The 20,874-nt window shown below is 37.9% G+C and overlaps 3 protein-coding genes and 2 pseudogenes across 9 annotated transcripts; 2 read left to right on the forward strand and 3 right to left on the reverse strand.

Annotated features, from left to right (window-relative positions):
• The first annotated feature begins 2,414 nt into the window (after positions 1 to 2,414).
• On the forward strand, positions 2,415 to 7,341 carry LOC120083183 (aspartic proteinase). 3 transcript variants are annotated; one of them, XM_090310221.1, is made up of 14 exons: positions 2,415 to 2,806; positions 3,877 to 4,255; positions 4,375 to 4,435; positions 4,557 to 4,651; positions 4,737 to 4,849; positions 4,942 to 5,110; positions 5,196 to 5,235; positions 5,404 to 5,468; positions 5,799 to 5,916; positions 6,036 to 6,096; positions 6,218 to 6,374; positions 6,459 to 6,578; positions 6,776 to 6,864; positions 6,947 to 7,341. In XM_090310221.1, exons 2-14 carry the CDS (start codon positions 3,884 to 3,886, stop codon positions 7,029 to 7,031), a joined length of 1,545 nt encoding a protein of 514 aa, XP_090166347.1. In that variant the 5' UTR covers positions 2,415 to 2,806; positions 3,877 to 3,883; the 3' UTR covers positions 7,032 to 7,341. The 3 variants fall into 3 exon arrangements, with proteins under 3 accessions (XP_090166347.1, XP_090166346.1, XP_090166348.1); XM_090310220.1 differs by having other exon boundaries at positions 2,748 to 2,916; XM_090310222.1 differs by lacking the exon at positions 2,415 to 2,806 and adding an exon at positions 2,890 to 2,987.
• LOC120083184 (putative F-box protein At4g22030 pseudogene) lies at positions 7,308 to 9,078 on the reverse strand (annotated as a pseudogene). The gene has a single exon (XR_016527238.1). The product of XR_016527238.1 is annotated as a putative F-box protein At4g22030 pseudogene (transcript).
• A 1,981-nt stretch (positions 9,079 to 11,059) lies between these two features.
• LOC150029956 (uncharacterized) lies at positions 11,060 to 13,664 on the forward strand (annotated as a pseudogene).
• Positions 13,665 to 14,353: 689 nt separating this feature from the next.
• LOC120083194 (aminomethyltransferase, mitochondrial) lies at positions 14,354 to 18,272 on the reverse strand. Of its 4 annotated transcripts, XM_090310223.1 has the most exons (6): positions 18,035 to 18,199; positions 17,777 to 17,870; positions 17,245 to 17,329; positions 15,734 to 16,309; positions 15,376 to 15,494; positions 14,354 to 15,084 (listed from the first exon to the last, which is right to left on the reverse strand). In XM_090310223.1, exons 4-6 carry the CDS (start codon positions 16,289 to 16,291, stop codon positions 14,538 to 14,540), a joined length of 1,224 nt encoding a protein of 407 aa, XP_090166349.1. In that variant the 5' UTR covers positions 16,292 to 16,309; positions 17,245 to 17,329; positions 17,777 to 17,870; positions 18,035 to 18,199; the 3' UTR covers positions 14,354 to 14,537. The 4 variants fall into 4 exon arrangements, with proteins under 4 accessions (XP_090166349.1, XP_038894763.1, XP_038894765.1 ...); XM_039038835.2 differs by lacking the exon at positions 17,777 to 17,870 and having other exon boundaries at positions 18,035 to 18,272; XM_039038837.2 differs by lacking the exons at positions 17,777 to 17,870; positions 18,035 to 18,199 and adding an exon at positions 16,887 to 16,955 and having other exon boundaries at positions 17,245 to 17,335.
• A 1,103-nt stretch (positions 18,273 to 19,375) lies between these two features.
• LOC120084124 (uncharacterized) lies at positions 19,376 to 20,648 on the reverse strand. Its single transcript, XM_090310225.1, has one exon. It carries the CDS (start codon positions 20,542 to 20,544, stop codon positions 19,600 to 19,602), a length of 945 nt encoding a protein of 314 aa, XP_090166351.1. The 5' UTR covers positions 20,545 to 20,648; the 3' UTR covers positions 19,376 to 19,599.
• Positions 20,649 to 20,874: the final 226 nt, after the last annotated feature.

The following is a 20,874-nucleotide window of genomic DNA, read 5'->3' on the forward strand; positions in this document are numbered from 1 at the left end:
TACACATTATGGGATGAAGCCAAGAGGTGGTATCAAGCATTAGACCAGATGAAATTAATGAATGGGAGCAGTTGGTTGATAGGTTCATGAATAGATTCTTTCCTTCGTCTGTCAACGCAAAGAGAAGGAGGGACGTTTTGAATTTCGAACAAAAGGGTTACGAAACCTTGAGCATTGCCTGGGTGCGATTCCGGTAGTTAGTGAAAAGTTGTTCATACATCGAGATTCCCAATAGTATTTTGATGGAAACCTTTTACAATGGCTTAGACCAATCAACGCAAGCAGTTGCCAATGCCTCTGTAGAAGAGGGATTAATGAATAAATCATATACAGAAGCAAAGAACATATTGGACCGCATCTCACGACATTCTGATGAGTGGGTTGATACCGGCCTCGAGGTAAGAGGTCGGGAACAAGAGAGAGTAGAAAGTGCTGATGTGTCAACAAACACAATGAGCGCACTGGTCGATCAAATGACCACAATGACCTCACTCCTCCAGATGGTGGCTAAACAACAAAGAACTCTCTCTCAAGGATCAGCGCAAGTTAATGCGGTGACTCACGTGGCCACAATGAATTGCATCCAATGTGGAGAAGGACATCCAGTAGAAGCCTGCCCATGGAATCAACAACCCGTATATTCTGTCTAAGATGAATCGTTTGGCAACATCTATAACCTTGGTTGGTGGGATCACCCAACTTCTAGTTGGGACGAGAATCACAACCAGGGGAGTCAGAGTTTTTATCATAACAGTTATCAAGAGGGTAGAGGCAACTTCATTACTTTGGACTGTAACTCAGGTAATTCTCAAGGTATACCACCCTATGACCAACCATTCTTATATGATACCTCGTGCAGCACCTCGACTCTGGAGACATCGTTAAAACATTACATTGAAAAGAGTGAGGCATTGAAACAATCGCAAGCTGATTCCCTTAAAGAATTAGAAGAATAGATAAATCAGCTTGCGAGGGAATTAAAGAGGACAATGCCTGGTACGCGTCACGGCAATTTAGGAACAAAGGGGCAGTGGGGTAAAAAACAATGTCATGTAGTGACATTGAGAAGTGGCAAAACAACAGCCCCTATTATGCCAAAAGCACCAAATGCGGCAACAACACCAGTAGATTTGACTGTTGATGATGACCAATTAACTAACAGTGGAAAAAGTACCAATTCACATGCAAGTTCACCTACAAAGGATGAAAGTCTTCAAGATTTGAATTCTCAATCGATGCAACCTTCAGCCAACGAAACACAACAAGCACAGGACCTCACTAGACAGCTAAGTGAACAAGAAATACGGCGGGATCCTCCACCTTTGCCGTCCAGGTTGAAAAAGAAAGATGATTGCAAGCAATTTCAGAGGTTTCTGGACGTTCTCCGATAGCTATACATTAATATTCCCTTGATAGAAGCATTAGTGCAGATGCCGAGTTATGTAAAGTTTCTCAAGGATATTCTTGCCAATAAGAGAAAGATTGGAGAAAATGAAATGGTTGCATTAACATATGAGTGCAACACCGTTTGCATCTTTTTTCCTTGTACAGGGATTGGATTTGGGCTTTCATGGACGACATGGGACCATGTTCGAGCCTCATGCCTCGTGATTCCCCCCTCACACCTCAACCTAAGGGTTTGGATCAACCTAGTTAAGGCTCAGGGGGGGGGGGGGGGTCGTGATTCCCCCCTCACACCTCAACCTAAGGGTTTGGATCAACCTAGTTAAGGCTCAACCTCTAAGGTCGCTATGTAAGGTTTAATTCCCTTAGGCTCGTTTTTAAAGCTCAACCTTTTGCCCTTGGTTATATTCGATGGGTTTGGACTTACCCATTCAAGATAGAACAATCTAGGTTGATTCTTTTCTAATTAGTATATAAATATAAATGTGTATATATATCCTGACAATATGTGGGATGAGAGCAGAAGGAATTGAATATCTGTCAGTTAAGTTATGCTTATTTTAGTTTCTGCTTGTGATAATTACTTAACAGTTGGACTTTGAGTCTCATGTTAGGTTTAAACACGACCTGATCATAATTTCACCCTAAACAATATCATACAAATAATAATAATAAACCGAATATAAAATTGATGGCAAATTATGGTATAGGCATGAAATGATTAAAAAAAACCATTTAAAAAGTTTTTCTTGGTTTTTTTTTCCGCACATGTGCTGTTTTTAGAATAGTTAAAGCTCAAAATAGATAGAATTTTGTAAATAAAGAAAGGAATAAAAGAAGTGATTTATCTTCTCACCTTAAAAAGTCTTCAAAACCAAATGTCAAAAAGGGAGATTTGTATTTATTAAAGTTTGATGAGAATATATCAACCTTAGCTATAAGGTCACACCATAGATTCCCATACACAAAGAAGCACACAATAAATATTCTCCTCAGCCATTCCCCTTCATGTCAGCCTAAGGCACGTCGCCGCTCGACTAACCAACACATTGCCTTATTTTCGGACACGTAACAATTCCTATTTATTTTAATTCACATAATCTCTGATCCCTTCATCGCAAGATCAACGGTCAATATTAAACGGGAACACCGTAGTGTGTCTAGTTCTGGTTGCAGTAGATTATCAACCCGCGAAAAATGCTTTTCTTCGGGATCCGAGTATTCAAACCCTCCGGTCCGAAGCGTGGACGACTCTACAGGAATCCGGCAACAAAATGACAACTCTGCCCCTTCCAAAATGGACGGCCCAGATGAAATCCATCCTCTTTCCTTTGTTTCAAACCCTTGAATCGGAACCGGTTGGTTGATGAGTTGGGTCCGCTTTGATTTTTGGAGTGGACAGGTCGGTTTACATTCGCTTCTTTCTTCCGTCTATTCCTCTTTCGTTCTATAAAGACGTAGATTCGCGTACCAACTCTCTAATTTTCCCGTTCGTTTGAAATCCCTGTTCTGGTGGGTTCTTTTTGTTTTCTTACATTTTGTTCTTGGTTTTGTTATTTGGACTTCGTTGTTTACTTCATCCGGTAACTGGGATTTGTTTACTTTTTTGAATTGGGATTTGTGGTTTGTTGTTTTGATAATGTGATCGTTGTTTTTTGTTTTTTGTTTTTGTCTATCCCTTGTTCGGTTTATTGTTATCCGATTACCATTTCGATGATCGTGATTTGTCGGATGCTGATCATGTTCTTAGGTTTTGATTTTTAAGGTTTTTTTGCATGTGTTTGTGTTTGTGTTTGTTATGCCATTTGACCGTATCATTTCAAGGTTTCTTTTTCTTCCTATGTTCTGCAATTTCGTATAGTTCATAATTTTCTTTTCTCCTGAGGCTCCCTGGATTTTGTTGGATTGAATCATTAGTTAGGACGTAGGAGTGTAATGTCCCAAACGATTTTATCGTTATAAGGTTTCTCTTTAATTTTGTGTAGGAGACTTGGTCGATTAATCTGGTCTACCTTCTTTGGATATATTTTTGTTTTTTATTTTTTAACCTCAATCCAGAACAATTTAAGAGGTTCATCATCTGAAACTTGATTTTGAAACATTGTTTTTAATGTAATTAGTCAATTCAATAGTTTAGGGCTCGTTTGATTAGGTTTTTTCATTTCTTTATTTATGTTCTGTGTTTTTTTTTTTATGTTAAAAGCTATTAGAATAAGGCTCGTCCAACTTGATTTGTAGCAGGTTTTTAGTGATATGTTTATAATTTATTTTACTTCTTGAAATTTCAAAGAATCCCAATGTTATTTATCTGGTCTATTCTTATTGTTTTCTCATCCCCTCCCTATGAGTCTTGACTTTTAGCTGGAAGAAAATCTCAATGTTCTATGGTTTTGTTTCCTGCTTGTTTTCTTATCAATAATCATCAAGGGACTATGAGTTTCATGATTTCTCAACTTCACTTTGGACTTATAGGTTACCAATGGCTTCGTATCACTCCCAAGCAGCTTTCTTGTGTTTATTCTTGTTGGTTTCATTTAATATTGTCTCGTCTGCATCGAAAGATGGTTTGCTTAGAGTTGGACTAAAGAAGATTAAGTTAGACCCAGAGAACCGGCTAGCTGCCCGCCTTGAATCCAAGGATGCAGAGATTTTGAAAGCTGCTTATAGGAAGTATAACCCCAATGGTAGTCTTGGTGAATCTTCTGATACTGATATCGTTGCGTTAAAGAACTACCTGGATGCTCAGTACTATGGTGAGATTGCCATTGGTACACCCCCACAAAAGTTCACTGTGATTTTTGACACGGGCAGCTCCAATCTGTGGGTGCCTTCTGCGAAGTGCTTGTTTTCTGTAAGAATCTGTCGCATTGAAGAAATGATATATTTTTTTGGAGTGCACCAGTTCGATTAAGGGCCACACACTCAACCCTTTTTTTTTTTATTATTTTTTTATTTTTATTTTTTATGTAGGTGGCTTGTCATTTCCATGCCAGATACAAGTCAAGCCGCTCAAGTACATACAAGGAAAATGGTACTTCCCCAATTCCATGTGCTAGATTGGATTTTAATTATCGGTACTTATTTTGAACTGGGGGGATGTTTGTAGTTTGTACTTTCATTCTAAAATAATTTGGTATATGGACATTGTGCAGGGACATCTGCTTCAATTCGATATGGCACTGGAGCAGTCTCTGGTTTCTTTAGTTATGACAATGTCAAAGTTGGAGACCTAGTAGTAAAGAATCAGGTAACTTCCGGCATTAACTATTTTTATATCAAATAAATTGTTGGTATATCAATGATTTGTTACATATTGTTGTTGTCTTTTTCAGTTGTTCATTGAAGCAACCAGAGAACCTAGTCTTACGTTTCTGGTGGCTAAGTTTGATGGCTTGTTGGGACTTGGTTTTCAAGAGATCGCAGTTGGTAATGCTGTCCCAGTATGGTAGGATATGTTTATCCAACATTACAGATTATTGTTTAAGGTTCCTCTTTGGTCATAGAGCTTGAATGAGTCGTTTGTAATTTTCTTTCCAGGTATAACATGGTTGAACAAGGTCTTGTTAAGGAACCAGTCTTTTCCTTTTGGCTCAATCGCAACGCTGAGGAGGAGGAAGGAGGCGAAATTGTGTTTGGTGGGGTTGACCCAAAGCATTATAAGGGCAAGCATATTTATGTTCCTGTCACACAGAAAGGTTATTGGCAGGTTGGTTTCTAAGTCACCATCTCATACATCCCTGTTCGTTTTGTTTTTTACTCACCATGCTTAACTTTTTCTTTCTGATTTGTAGTTTGACATGGGCGATGTTCTCATAGATGGTGAACCAACTGGTGTGTTTCCAAATCACTTATTAATTATAATACATCTAAAGTTAATAGAATATAAAAGAAAGGAGATAGTTTTTCATTTTCTTTCTCTCTTTTTTATTATTTCTGCAATATGGGATGATTTGTAATCTGCATTTATGTGCTTATGACTAAAGAAAATTGTTAATTCAGGATATTGTGAAGGTGGTTGCTCAGCAATAGCAGATTCTGGAACTTCACTTTTGGCTGGTCCAACTGTGCGTACATAGACTTGAACTTTTCCTTGTAATCTGCAATTTCACTGGCTTTACATATATTACCATGTTGCATGACACTTTTTTAATCAATAAGTTGAAAGTCCTTTTTTTTTAATTAAAATAAAATGTCTTATGCTTCTGGATGCTTTTTAACCTAAGATTTCAGGTTTTAATTTGGTGCTCTGTATAAATATATTTTCACACCCTTGTACATCAAGATCTTTTAGCCTTTGGTGCAAAAGTATCCATGATTGATCAAAACTGCAGCGATGGACTTTGCAGTTGGGTTAAATGGGCTACTGACTCCCATTGTTTGCTTTTCTCTTTTAGACTATTATAACCATGATCAATCATGCCATTGGGGCTAAAGGAGTCATGAGCCAGGAATGCAAGGCTGTTGTTCAACAATATGGGCAAACTATTATGGATTTGCTTTTATCTGAGGCAAGTTAATCCTATCATTTTTAACTTCTCAATTTTTAACGTAGCATTTTGGTCTTATACTCTGCTCCCAATCTTTATACCTTCTATAGATTATTTACCTCTAGCATTTATGCTAACAGGCAGATCCGAAGAAGATCTGTTCTCAAATTAAGTTGTGTACTTTTGATGGAACTCGAGGAGTTAGGTAAGGCATAATAAATGATTTTCTGTAGTACCACAAATTACAGTGTTCCTGCTATATGAAATCACGCACATATATTTACTTGGTGAATCTACTGATCCCTGAAATTATGTTGTTCGTGTAGTATGGGAATCGAGAGTGTCGTAGATGAGAATGCTGGTAAATCATCTGATGGTCTAAGGGATGCTATGTGCTCTGTATGTGAGATGACAGTTGTCTGGATGCAAAATCAACTTCGTCAGAATCAAACAAAAGAACGCATAATAAACTACATCAACGAGGTGGATAGAATCTCATACTTTTAAGAATTTTACAGATCCTTTAGAATATTTGTTCTTTGACTCAACTAATCAACTCCCCTGCAGCTATGTGATCGTATGCCTAGTCCAATGGGACAATCAGCAGTCGACTGTGGAAACCTTTCTTCCATGCCTGGTGTTTCCTTCACCATTGGTGGCAAAGTTTTTGACCTTGCCCCAGAAGAGGTAAATACCATAAAAATGAGAAAATAGTTGCTGGACGTAGAATTTTTTCTCCAGACGTAGAACTATTTTCATTTGGTCATACAGCTTCTTAGATGTTGAAACCGGAGATCATGGAAAAATTATAATGCTTGTTTAGTGTTTCCTCAATATTACACTAGTTTTTACCAACCCTCTAAAATGGCGAGCATTGTGAACAGTATATACTCAAGGTGGGTGAGGGTGCTGCAGCTCAGTGCATCAGTGGATTTACAGCATTTGATGTTCCTCCTCCTCGCGGACCCCTCTGGTATATGTCTTAACCATTTATTTTGCTTTCAGAATAATTCAAAGCATAGTTCCGTCTCATTATCTGTTTTTATTGGCCACAGGATCTTGGGAGATGTCTTCATGGGCCGCTACCATACAGTTTTTGATTCTGGCAAGCTGAGAGTGGGATTTGCGGAGGCTGCATAAAGAAGACCTTCCTTTGATGGCTTTGTTCGGTTGCCTTCAATGTTTATACACATGAGCCATCTTTTGTTTCAATCGAACCTTTAACTTTAGTTTATGTTCATGGATTTATGGAAGTGTTAAATGCGGTTAGAGCTTCCCTGCAAAAGGGAAAAATCCAAGATTGTAAATGCTTGCTACTGTTTCATCTTTTATAGACACAGCTTGTATAGTTGCTTTTTTAGTATCTCTGCTGATATAAATATATACAGAGTGGCTGTATATTTGGAGATGGAGATAGAAAACAAATGAATCAAATAATATATTTGTGTCATCTTGATTTACAAGTCAACTTGAAATACAGTAACTTAGAAAAGCTTGCTTGCGAACTCTCCCAATTCCTCTCTGCTGCTGCTGCTGCTGCTGCTGCTGGAGTTTGATAAAGCCAATTGCTTGAGTTCTGATAAACTCCTCCCCAATTGTAAAGCGACCTTCATTTCAAACACTTCTCCATTCTCCCTTTTCCCAACGTCTCTCGAATTTACATTTGATTCGATTGTTTCTTCCATGAGCTTAAAGAAACCTGCGTTGCTCCTGTACATTTCAAACACCATTCCAACTTGTCCACCATGTTCCATTGTATTCACAACACTCGCCATAGATCCTGCAACAGCTCCTAGCAAAGCAGGCCAAGCCCCTGAACAAGAGCCTACAAAAGCAGACCCAATTGCTCCAACCAAGGTTAACAATGGACCGGAAACTGCTAGAATCTTGTTGATTTTCAGGGCCTTTTGGCTCAATCTCAAGTATTCTTGCAGATCTTTTCTCTTTAGTACCCGAACAATTTCTCTCATTTCTTCTTCTAGGATTCTACCCCAGCCATTTTCATTGAGTTTTGTACTTGCTTCTTTATGTCTATGCATTTGCTTTTGTTGAGGCCACCAAGTTGCAGGCTCCACGGTGGTGGGAAATTTTTCAATCATGGATCCTAATAAAGGAAGAGGGTATGCTCTATCCAAAGCCAAAACTTTCTCCATTGTTTCCTCTACTTGGTTGTCGTTAAGATCTCCCACAGAGAGTTTGGATTGAAGCTGACAATGAAGCTGCTGGAACAATCTTGCAGCGTTTCTCTGTTCTTCAGCTAGTTGGGATGGTTGCAACTTGTTCATCACCACCGAAATTCCAGTGGCTGCTAAATACAGCAACATCGATGACATCTTTAGTGCCGTGATTGGTGCACCGGTCATGGCTGCAGCTGCCAATCCGACCATCGTTGCAGCTCCAAGAGTAATTGCATTCAAGGAAGTTAGTAAGAGTCGGTTCCAATTGTCACGTTGCTCCCCAACATTTCGATGCATTTCCACTCGATCAGCTATGGCCTCCATAACAGCATACAACTTCGCAGTCATGACAGGATCCGAGCGACTCGCAACACCACTGTTTAAATGTGTATCAGCAACTGCATCAGTAAAAGTTGGAATCTTAAACCCATTTCCCATCTCCAATTTCTCAACCAAGCCTCTGCTTTGCAACTTAGGGAGAGACACAGCAGTGGCTTGAAACATAGGTGAACTCGAACTCATTGTAGCTTTACAAACTCCTTCACTGCAATTGGTTGAATAGAAAGACGACAGTGAAGATGAAGAACTCTTGAAATACAATAAGCTTGCAGTTCTAAATGCAGCCATTTCATCAATAATCTGGAAAAATCAGGTTGAACAAAAGAGAGAAACAACTGATTTGAATAAAATGGGTTCAAATTTCTATGTATATATAGAAAAGCAGAGATCTAAAGAGCAGGAATGAAAGAATCAAGATGCTGATTCTCGAGTTCAAGACTTCAGCAGTGGGAAAAGGCTGACTTTTCAACTCTAAAGGCCCGTCTGTATGAGTACACAAACCAACAACTGCCTCTCAGCCAATTCCAAACAGCTTGGTATTACATAATAATAGAGAAGGTAACATGTTTTTGTTCAAAATATGCCTTTAAACCGACAAAACATTGTTCTGTTCTGACAACTCACACAATGTTTCAAGTTCATTCGTTAATTTTAAAAATGAATCCGACCTCTACTGATGGTAATGTTTGCCCTTTGACGCGTTTCACTAAGCAGTTTCATGTGTAAGAGTTTTGAGGATTTTACAAACGAACTCCAATACGGTTTGTCAAAGAGGGGTTTGCTCAGTCAAAATTTAACTGCTTATTCAAATTTTTATATAGAATAATTTATTATTATTATTATTATTATTGATAAAAGGTGGAATCTATAAAGAGAGAGAATTAAACGGACCTGGTTACGACTTGAACTTTGGGTTAGTGTAATTTAATTTCTATGGACCCGATTAATTCCTGATTAACGTCCCCATTTTTGGACCAAGACATCATATTTTCTTCGTGGTAATTAAATTAAAGGGGTAAAAAGATAATTTCATTTTGAAATATCAAAAAAAAAAAAAAACTATTACATCATTTCTCATTAGACCTATGAAAGATTGAATTGCGGACTATTTTGATTTTTTTAAATATGATATTATTGCTACCACTAGATAATCTTAGAGTCAAAACTATAACGAGTATAGTTATACTGGCATCGAATATGTGTCATAAGCCTTGAGATTAAAGGTTCAATCCTCATCCCATATATTATAAAAAAGATAATTAAGATTAGAAATGAACTACACAATAAAAAATTAGACACTTAGCACAATAAGTAAATACTTGTTACCAACTTCAAGTCTATCCTCTTAAGTCGATGATTTGAACCTCCCCTTTCATATCTAACGTGTTGTTTTTTATTTTTTTTTTAAAAAATAGTTTGCTTGCTTAAAGAAGGATTAGAAGAGTGCTTTTCTTACTTATTGATACCAAAAATGGTTGAGTAGATCAAAAGTATATTTGTATATAATAGAGATCCAACTCAACTTGCAAAACATAAACAACTATGTGCACCTGTGTGATGTTAAATTCAAGTTAGTCTTGAGTTTTTGAGTAACTTGATAGTAATAATGGTGCTTTTAATGTATCCAAGGCAAATAGTCTACTTTACTAGTATAGAATCATCACTTTGTAAATGAAACTTAGGGTCATCATTGTTGTCTTTTTTTTTTTTTTTTTCTCTCTTTGATGAAGCGATCATCATTGTCTTCTTTGTAACTCTTGTAACCATTGAACCACTATTCAGGTGGTTACATTACATCACCACTTAAGTCCATAATTGAATTGATTTTTAAGTGTCTCATCCATTCAATTTTCAACCGTTCTTTCATGGTCATGTGAGGGTCATCCAAGAATCATGTAATAATCATCCTATGCTCTTGGCCAACCCATATGGGTCAGCCATAAGCCTGTATCGGCCAAGAGCTACGCATGATCCTGAGTCATTGTCAGCTCACTTAGGTCAATCTCTTAAGACCATTGGTGACTTTAACGCAAATTTCTTCAATCTTAAGCGAGTCATGTTAGACTTTTACATTCGCCCTCGAGCCTCCTGTCTCTGCAATTCTCAATTTTGGACCATCTCAAGAAATTAACCCATAGCATTACTTGTTATGCATCATTTGAGTATCACACGTGTGGCGACCCTAACACCTAAGGTTTAAAAATGGGAATTTTTTTAATGGGAATTTGAAAACGTGACTCAGTTTACGATTTTTTTTTATTGTTACAATTTTCAATTATTAAAATCTTTTGAAAATTACTTGATAAATATATTACCATAGGTAATTGTTTTAAATGTCAAACTGTTAGAAATATTTTCAAATATAGCAAAATGTCACTGTCTATCAGTAATAGATAGTGATAGACATCTATCAATGTCTATCACTGTCACTGATAGATGTCTATCAGTGTCACTGATATATAATGAAATTTTGCTTTATTTGAAAATATTTTTCAACAATTTTCTATATTTAAAAATAGCCTTATCCAAAAATAAGAATAAGGTGTTCAGGGCTATTAAGGAGTGGGTTTTGAGGGTCTAGCAAGTATAGAAGGAGAAGCTCTTTTTAGCTAGCGTAAGGAGGTCTTGCTTAAAGCGGTTGCACAAGCTATCCCGAACTATATGATGAGTTGCTTTTAGCTCCCCAAAAGTCTGTGTGATGAGATTTTTTAAGTGTATGCGAGATTTTGGTGGGGGTCATCAAGTAATAAATCTAAAGTTCATTGGCGTAGTTGGTCTCGCATGTGTATTAGGAAAGAGGACAATAGTCTTGGCTTTCCCAACTTGCATATCTTTAATCAAGTTATGCTAGCAAAACAAAGTTAGAGGATTATCAAGAGACCTAATAGCCTTCTTACTAAGAGCCTTATAAGGTAACTACTTCAAAACTAGAAATTTCTAATGGTAGGTTTAGGCCACAACCCTTCATATGCTTGGAGGAGTATCTTGTGGGGAAGATATTTGTTCGAGAAAGGATATAAATGGAAGGTGGGCAATGGGCAGATCATCCAAATCGATAGGTGTTGGGCATGCTTCTGTGAAATGATGAAACTTTTAGCCCAAATGATGAAATAAGTGAGGCCCTTTTTGCTGATCCAAAACCGAGAGCCCAGTTCTTTACCCCAAAACTTTTGGTTGGTAGAGAACTTGGTTATTAAGAGCCCACGATTTTCCAGCTGATGCCTTACACGTGGTCTTTCCACTACTTTTTGTCTAATGGAAAAATTGAAAGAGTGACTTCTTTCTGATGGGTGTTTAATGCAAATTAATTTTTCTTTCTCTCTCTTGCTCTCTGATTCTCTCTTGTTTTCCGCCTTCTATGTTCCTTTACTTTCTTCTAACCCTAATACTTTCTTGTTTGATCTGTGCAACTGCTTTGAGTATACAATGGAGGAGTCTTGCAATCGAGTAGACGATGGAAGAAGGAAAAGGTAAACGAACATGCAATCACGTAGACAATTGCTGAAGGAAAAAGTAGACGATCAGTCGATCTTCGAGACGATATGAAGAAAATGGTAAACGATCGTGCTATCTTGTAGACGATGAGAAGAAAGGGAAGAAAAATACTGAGCGATGTATGTGGTTCGTCTATTAAAGCCTACGTCCACGGGAAGGAGAGAGTTTTATTGAAACTAAGTCACAGACTCTTTTTCTTTTACAGATATTTCAAGTTCTTCTTGAAGCGATGTAGTTGTATCTAAAAAATTTGTAAATGATGAGTATTTATACTGATCTTTTATACAAGTAGTTACAATAACTAACTGTAAAGATTAAAGAAATGTGAAATAGCTTCTTGACTATTGAATGTATGAGCTTATAATCTTCAATAGGTGACCCTTGGCTTTCAAAGGGAGTTGTGTGCCTCTCCAAGTGCCTCCAAGCCTACAAGGTTGAGTAGAGGCTTATCTCTTTTCTGATAATGATGGATGGAACAAGGAGCTTTTTCAGGCAAGTTTCATTCCTACAAATGCAAACTCCATTCTTCAATTCCAGAGATCAAGGGGTAGACATAACCATGAGATCATTTGGGATCTTGACAATAAGAGAGTATTTTCTATTAAAAGTGCTTATTTTTTGGGTCTCAAACTTGCTAATTTGAATGCAACTAGCTCGTTGGAGAGGATCGCTTCAAAATCTATGTGGCAATCACTCTGAAAGTCGAAAGCCCCTAGGGCTAATTTTCCCTCCAAAATATAACCTTGCCAAAAAGGTGTTCATTCTGAGTTGTTGTGTGTGTTTTACATGAAGCATGTGGAAACTGCAAACCACCTTATATGGAGTTGTTTGGACTCTAGAAAGATTTGGTTTAGGATTATTTCAACTAATATTGATGTTCTCTGGAATGACAGGCCTTAATGGAATTATCAAAACTGCTGACATTGGATTTTTTAACATGTGGTATTTGTTAATATTAATAAGATCGTGATCATGGTGTGACAGTTTTGGGAAGCTCGGAACAAAGTGGTGTTTTTAAGACAGCCGACTTGTTGGAATGCCTTGAATTTGTTTATTGGTTTCTTGAACAACCAAGTACGGGGGTCTCGCTTCCGTTTTTGCTGTATTAAAAAAACTTTCTCTTTAATAATATTGTTCTCCCTCTACCTTGTGGACGTAGCTAACACACCGTTAGTGAACCATGTATATCTGTATGTTGATACTTTTTACGTTTTTTGTATTCTTTAATTGCCAATTACATAATGCGACTAATGTTTAATCCATTTGTGATGCGAATGCAAGGTATTTTTCAATTTGTGATGCGAATGCAAGGGGTTGATCCTTCCTACCCAAATCCCAGCTCAGATTGGTCGGCACCTCCTGAACCATCTTTTTAGAAGTTGAATATTGATGCAACTTGGAGTACGAATAACAATTCAAGTGGGTTGGGTTGGGTACTTCGTGACCACTAAGGTCATTTGCATCTAGTAGGGTTGAAATCTATCCCCAGATGCCAGAAGGTGAAGCTCCTTGAAGCTATGGCGATTTGCTTTGAACTCGAGACTCTGTCTTCCATTAGTGTATCAAATATATTGGTGGAGTCTGATTGTTTGGAGATCATAAATCTACTAAATGAATGTTGTCGACTTTTCTGATGTCTCCTTTTTTATTGAGAGGCTAAGGATAGAGACGGGGAGCTAGAAGTTGTCCCATTTTCTCATGTTCGACGTAGCTAGAACATGTTGGCACACTGTGTTACGCACAAAACTTTGGAGGATCAGAAGTCCTCAATTCTTTATCTTGAGTGGTTCACACTGATTATGTCTCATGATATCATTGCATAGTTGTTCTGCTTCGATTGTATTTGTCCTTTTTCATAAGAAAAAAAAAGGTCCTTATAACAATAGGTATGTCTCTTAGCCTTATAGGCAGGTAAATGAATTCCTCAAAATAAAACCTTTTTTCAAATAAGGCATTAATCTATAGTTGAATTGGCAAAGTCCCCAACCGATGATAAATAACGTCAATGGTTGTTAACTTGAGATAATTAAGACATTCGTCATTTGATCATGTCAAAATCCACCCTTATACCTTGAACTAAATTCATAACAAATATAAATGGTTATTATTTTCTCCATACAAATCAATCCTCTGACTTTCTTGTTCATTTGCAACACAATCTCACAAAGTTTCCATGTAACAAACACAGAAAGTGAAACTTAAGGCAGATTACCAAAAATTGCAAAAGCAAGAAGAGAAAAAACAAAAGATTTTTGGAACACTTGTTTGAAACCAATGTACAAAATCTATTTGACATCATAAGATTAAGTACTTGTGTTTTATTTTATCTTTTTAAAATGTTCATACTCACCCCTTTCATGCGCCAACTTCACACTTCCAAGGCGGGTAGCGTATTTACACACACACGCACAAAAAAAAAAAAAAAAAAAGTGCAGAATGTTCTGCTGATGCTTAAATGCAAATGGTTCCAATGCAAGATTACATTTTTATGTTCAACAAGTTCTGATTAGTGCAGTTTGAAAACAAAATACCCCAACACTTTTGACATCATGGAAATACAGAATTTGGTCAAAAGAGAAGGGTCAGATCAGAAAAATCTTGACAGGACAGGACCAACATACATAGTAGACATGAATTATGTTGGCTTGTAGTATTTTGTAGGAACGAATGGCATTTTAGTGACAACACCATCGTAAGCCTTTCCTCTGATAATTATCTTAACTTTGGTGCCAGCTTTGTGAGATCCAGATTTCACATAACCCATGGCAATGTTCTTCTTGAGGCAAGGGCTAAATCCTCCACTGGTAACTTCTCCAATGTTTTTCCCTTCCTCATTCTGAATCTCACTGTGGCTTCTTGCAGGAGGACCGGAAGAGAAGAAACCAACACGCCTTATGGCTGGGCCCTCTTCGAGTTGTTTCAGAATCACTTCGGCACCGAGAAAACCACCTTCTGCTCTCCTCCTTTTTCCTATGGCCCACGTTAATCCCGCCTCGACTGGTGTTATATGTTGTTCCATGTCATTTCCGTATAAACACAGGCCAGCCTCAAGTCGAAGACTGTCTCGAGCACCCAGTCCTGTCAATCTCACCTTCGCTTCCGATTTCTCCAGGATTGCTTTGGCAAGATCCAGTGCATGCTCTGAAGGCACTGAAATTTCAAATCCATCTTCACCTGTGTACCTGATTATTTTCAGAAGTACAAGAAAGTTGAATTAACTGTCAGCATTGTTCATTTTCCTTCCCCTAAATTTGGAATGCATTCACAAGAACCACTATGATTCGTGAACTGAACTTGAAAACCAAACGATTGATAAATGGATTTCATCACTTTTTTCAAGCACAGGATGATATGAGATGTTATGATTAGAAAAAGGAAATAACGTGTTTAGTTTTTCACAGATTTCATGTGGTACCAAAAGACTTGGCTCATTTAGAATGGAAAGAGAAATGTTAAGCCTAAAGGAAGCATACCCTGTCCTGGTGAGAAAGCAATGGGCTCCATTGATATCCAATATGCGGAACTCACCAAAGTAAAGTTTGCTCAGATCGTCTTTGGTCAAGTGTTGAAGAACTGGTGCAGCAAGAGGGCCCTACAAAAGAAAGACAATGAACTTTTTTTACATTGTTAACACAATAGGTGCATTCGAATATTGTAAACAGCAGAACAATGCATTCAACCTGAATCGATGGGGTTGATGTGAAGGGGATGAATTCAACAATTTAATATGCAGATGAAACCAACTTCACAAATAGGAATCCTAAACTAATGACAGTGTTTATCCAATTTAGGATAGGGAAATGAAAATTGAAATGAACAGAATATGTCAACCTGCAGTGCTAGAAGAGATCTCTCATCATGGATATGCCATGAAACATCCCCTCCTTTGGCCTTGAAGGCTTTCATATGCTCCTCAATGTGAGCTAAATCCTTGTCTCTGCAGCCTGCATTCACAACCAAGTATATGTGGTCATCTGTCACCTTGGTGATCACTGAGTCATCAATGGCTCCACCCTTTTCATTGGTAAAGACAGTAAGTGTTCCTGTTCCAGGAGCAAGCCCAGCAACATCAGCAACAACGAGTGTCTCGAGGAAAGGGATAGAATCCTTCCCCTTAAGGCTGAGTCCACACATATGGGAGACATCAAACAGTCCACCATTCTGCCTACAGTTCACAGTCGATTCCATTATCGAGTCCTTGTACTGAATAGGCATACTCCATCCAGCAAATGGAACCATCTTTCCACCATGAGCAACATGGAAATCATACAAAACAGTTTTTTTGAGCTCAGACTCTGTAGAAAAGAATCGACGTCCCACAGCCTTTTTATCAGCCTGTGCAAGACGGCGAGTAATTGATTGGCCCAGTTGCCACAGACCTCCCCTCATCTTGCTACTCTAAAATATCTGAACATAGAATGAAGGAAATTTAGGCAGAAAATCAGTTTTACCTTAAAATTTAAACCACACCATGTATTGCATGCTTGAATCACTTTTTCTCATATTCAAAATCACTCTCAAACACGTTTTTAATTCCATAAAATTAATTTTATATTTAATTTTATACTCTTAATGCAATTTTCATATCATCAAAATAACGTTGGAGTGATTTTGAAAATGTCAAAAGTGATTTTAAATATTAAAGAATTACTCCCAAACATGTTATTAGTTAGAAAAGAACAAGATGAAATGGAAACCCGAATAACTAGATAGCTAAAAGTAGAGGCAAAATCAGTATGAACTCTACGATGCTTGCAAACAAAATTGAGATATAACATGGTCATGGTTCATATACGACTCATAAACAAGGAAAGTTCGAGTTACAAGTTGCTAATAATTATTAGCACAAGTTGCAAGCAAGCAATTTGAGCAAAACTGGTCCATTCCAATGGCATGAAATACTAAGATCAAGAGACGATAGAACATCCAATGATTCAAATAATTTAAGATCACTTCTAAAAAACCAATCACTGATTTGAAATACCGGGAACAATACTCGAGCAGATGAAAAGCCTGGCATGTCACATTGGAGATGCAAAACATCAAACACCGCCTGGAACAATTACAAATGACCGTCTAAAAAAAATTCAAACAAATCAAGATTATAGACACTTCTTTAAGAAACCCAGAGAAAAACATATTCCAATTTCCTTCCATGAATCCAGTCTACAAAACACTGTGTTAGTTTGTATGCTTCAACGTAAGTTTCCAAGATCCAATTAACGACCCGCAAGAGGAAGAGAAACATAATCACAAAAAAGGTAAAAACTCAGATTGGAAAACGCAATGTCTGGAGATATAAAAACCAGAAATCAAGAGAAAAGAACGAGCGAAGAACTTACAGAGATGGGTTTTCTTGTTGGCCCTTCAAATTTAGTTCTTCAAAGAAACAAATCTGACAGCCTAAAGGAGCATTTGTGGATCAGTCTGAAGATATCAAGAGGAGAGAAAAAGCTTGAACCTTTATATATGTGTAGGTTATTTTACGTCATATACCAACAAAATACTAATAATAAAATCAAAAGAAAATAAGATTAAAAAACCATATAAGGAAAAAAAATTATAAAAAAAAAAAAAAAAAACTTCAAAAGGTTTGGTGAAATATAAAGTGGGTGGCGTAGGGTGCCCTCTTCCAAATTGAGCAGCCAAAAATACCCCATCTTTAATGGGTGGTGGTGGCACAATCTCACACACACCCTAATCTCTTAAAATTCTCTGCCAATTCCTCAGTTTCTTCAATCATATTTATCCCCAAAATGTACAGCCCCTGATGCAAAAATCAAACCCAAAATTTCCAACAACAGAGTATCTCCACCGTTAAATTTGTAATACTATTGACAAAATGGTGGGGTCAGCCATAAATAAGAGACTTACAAATTACTATTCTTCCCATGGTACTCAGTACAGGATATCAGAATGGCTCACCTAAGTTCGGTGGGCGATCACTTCAGGAATCAGAACTATGAAACTGAGATGAAAAGGAGAATAATATTCTCACCAATTACTTCTTTCTCAAATAATTTATTGGTTTTATAAGGTTATAGAGTTTGATAAACAAATAAAATTAACCCTAATGTGACATTGATTTGGTTAAAAGGGCCATAGCTTATTTAATTTGAGGTTGGAAGATACTTGATCGTGCACCACCGCAATGGTCAATCTCTTGGGTGATTGAAACGACGCCGTCGCCGTTGCCGCCTTTCATCGCAACGACGTCGGATTCTGAGCCTAACCTCACTGCGTCATCCGGTCTGCTCTGATTTAAAGGGGAATGGCAGTTGCAGAGGATAAGAATTTGGTGAAAAAGGAAAGCTAATCAGCAAGAAATTGTTTCCATGGAACTGAAAAGTACTGTACTATTAGCTCCGTTGGAGGGTAGGACGACGAGTTGACGACGATGAGCTTCGCACTATTGGGCTGGGCCTAGTCTAGCGAATACCACCGATCGATTTAAATGGGCTGGGCCTAGTCATGAGTTTAGTAATTCCAAGCCCAGTTTTATTGAGAATATAGTGTGTCTTTTAAATTGTAAAAACACTAAATATAATTAATGGGTGATTAGTTTATTATTTTGATTGAGCTGCAAATGTTTGACTTTATGATATATTTTGTTAGAATATTTTCTTAAATTTTGATAAATTTTCTGGACTGATTTTAAAGCAAGTAATGTTGGAAATGCAACCAAAGTCTACATTCATTAGATTAAGGAGATGATCATAAATATATAAGTGAGAACAATTATCTCTATTAATATAAGACTATGAGATTTCTTGGTTTGAAACTAAAAACAAAGTCATGAGGTTTATGCCTATCGTAGACAATATTATATCATTGTGGGGATGTTTTGATGGTTATTGTCACTATCAAGTGGTAGCAAAATCATAGTCTTGACTTAACCATCTTGGTAGTGGTTGAACTAGATTGATAACGTTTTTACAAAAACAAAGCCATAGGAGTTTATGGGCGAAGTGGAGGATATTTGCCCCTAAAAATAATAGAAATTTAGTTTGAATTTTATTTGGGTGGTTATTTTAATTTCTTTATCCATTATATTTTGGAAGTGTTCAAATTTAGACTTACACTTTTAATCAACTTCAAAAACAATTCTCTCACACAATTAATGGGGGTTAAAATGAACTAATTTAGAAGGAAGGAAAACAAAACTACTTCATCTCTCCTATCTCTCCTCTTCCCTCCCTAGCCACACTTCCCTATGCCTTTCTCAATCTCTTTGGCTATGGCATAATTCAGTTGAGAAATATACCAATTCAAAAATAGATTAATAAAATTCTTAAGTACTTGAATCATAAGCTGTGAAATCTAAAAGAAGCTTTACTCAGTTAGGAAGATTGTTTCTAAGGACAAATATAAAATAGACAATATATAGTATGAATTAGTGCATCTTGTTTAGAATTACATTTTCTACAAAGATAACTTAATAGATAAGATGTTTATCATCATGTCAACTCATAATTGATTTGAATTTAGTATGGAAATTCAATTTGAATACATTTAATGTATCCAACTAGAATAGTAATTTATCATAAAAGTTTTAAACCTGAAATCATGAACTTGAACTTAGATATTTGAAAGGGAAACAATATATGTGATAAATACATGCAAAATGATGGGATATTAAAGATTACAAACAAATTTTGTGCATCTTAAATAATTGCATGGTAATGGCAAAAGGTCGCTTAGGGTTGGGCAATGGTGGTTTTAGCTTTAGTATGGTCATTGTACTCATCAGCTCCATTGTTATTGTTTCCCATCCCAAATCCAATTCCCATACCAAATCCCATCCCAAATCCCATTCCTATGCCTTGTCCTCCCTTTCCTCCGCCGCCAAGTCCACCGCCCTCCCCCTTACCATATCCTCCATTTGAACTACTTACTCCACCCCCTCCCCCACCGCCACCACCACCACCAAAAACACTGCCATGACCGTCATTTCCTCCATTTGAACCCCCTTCTCCTCCGCCTCCACCGCCGCCGCCGCCTCCGCTACCTACACCACCGCCAAAGCCACTACCATAGCCATTTCCTCCATTTGCACCTCCTCCACTACCGCCGCCGCCGCCTCCTCCTCCACCTCCCCCGCCACCCATACCTCCACCTCCCCCAAACCCACTTCCATGTCCATACGCCTCCCCTCCCCAAACAGAATTTCCGCCACCCCCACCGCCACCGCCGCCACCTCTTCCACCGCTGCCTCCTCCGCCTAACCCAAACCCTGCACCAAATCCCATTCCTTGGCCGTAACCATTACTACCACTACCACCACCGCCACCGCCACCTCCTCCGCCTCCAGCTCCATATCCACTACCATGACCAGACCCTTCTCCAGACCCACCTCCCCCACCTCCGCCACCGCCTCCACCATTCCCACCTACACCAAACCCAACTCCATAACCTTCACCATGGCCGGACCCAAACCCAACTCCTGAATTGCCTCCGCCGCCTCCAGCTGAAGAACCCCTGTCAGCCGGCCACCCAAAGAAGCTTCCACATCCCCTCCAATACCGGCAAGATTCCTCATTGGTAAATCCCCACCCAGTTTGATCACCTCCGTAGCCAAAACTAAGTTGGCTTAAAACAAGAACTATAAGACAGAGAAATGTAAAACAAGGTTGAGACATCATTAATTATTAGAAGAAAAGTAGGAAAGAACTTTTGCATGGGTTTCGCTGGTTCTTTGTGTGCCTTATAAAGAGGAAGCCGCAGTCTATAACCATCTCCCTTTCCCCTTTACTGTACTATCTTAACTCAGTACCAAGTTTAATTTACTATATAATGCTCTCCTACCTACCATCTTTCCTTTACACGCTGTTTCAGAAAGGCCTCAAATCTGCCGAAATTATTCCAACTCCACATTTCATTCTCAGAAATTTCTAATATGAAGAATACTTCGCTCGTTCAATCACAAATTGACACACTACTTTCCTTTTTCAAAAAAGATATTTTTTTAAAAA

The sequence above is a fragment of the Benincasa hispida genome, unplaced genomic scaffold, assembly GCF_027475165.1.
Source record: "Benincasa hispida cultivar pf3 unplaced genomic scaffold, pf3_genome.v1.1 HicScf765, whole genome shotgun sequence".
Classification (NCBI taxonomy): Eukaryota; Viridiplantae; Streptophyta; class Magnoliopsida; order Cucurbitales; family Cucurbitaceae; genus Benincasa; species Benincasa hispida.

Bases quoted from the DNA above. Each gene is read 5' to 3' on its own strand.
- LOC120083183 (XM_090310221.1), top strand. From the start codon at position 3,884: ATGGCTTCGTATCACTCCCAAGCAGCTTTCTTGTGTTTATTCTTGTTG. The intron at 4,436-4,556 runs GTACTTCCCCAA...GACATTGTGCAG, and splicing joins AAGTACATACAAGGAAAATG to GGACATCTGCTTCAATTCGA. The intron at 5,469-5,798 runs GTGCGTACATAG...TTTCTCTTTTAG, and splicing joins CACTTTTGGCTGGTCCAACT to ACTATTATAACCATGATCAA.
- LOC120083194 (XM_039038835.2), bottom strand. From the start codon at position 16,291: ATGAGGGGAGGTCTGTGGCAACTGGGCCAATCAATTACTCGCCGTCTT. The intron at 15,495-15,733 runs GTTGACATATTC...TTTCTTTTGTAG, and splicing joins GATCTCTTCTAGCACTGCAG to GGCCCTCTTGCTGCACCAGT. The intron at 15,085-15,375 runs GTATGCTTCCTT...GAAAATAATCAG, and splicing joins TGCTTTCTCACCAGGACAGG to GTACACAGGTGAAGATGGAT.
- LOC120084124 (XM_090310225.1), bottom strand. From the start codon at position 20,544: ATGATGTCTCAACCTTGTTTTACATTTCTCTGTCTTATAGTTCTTGTT.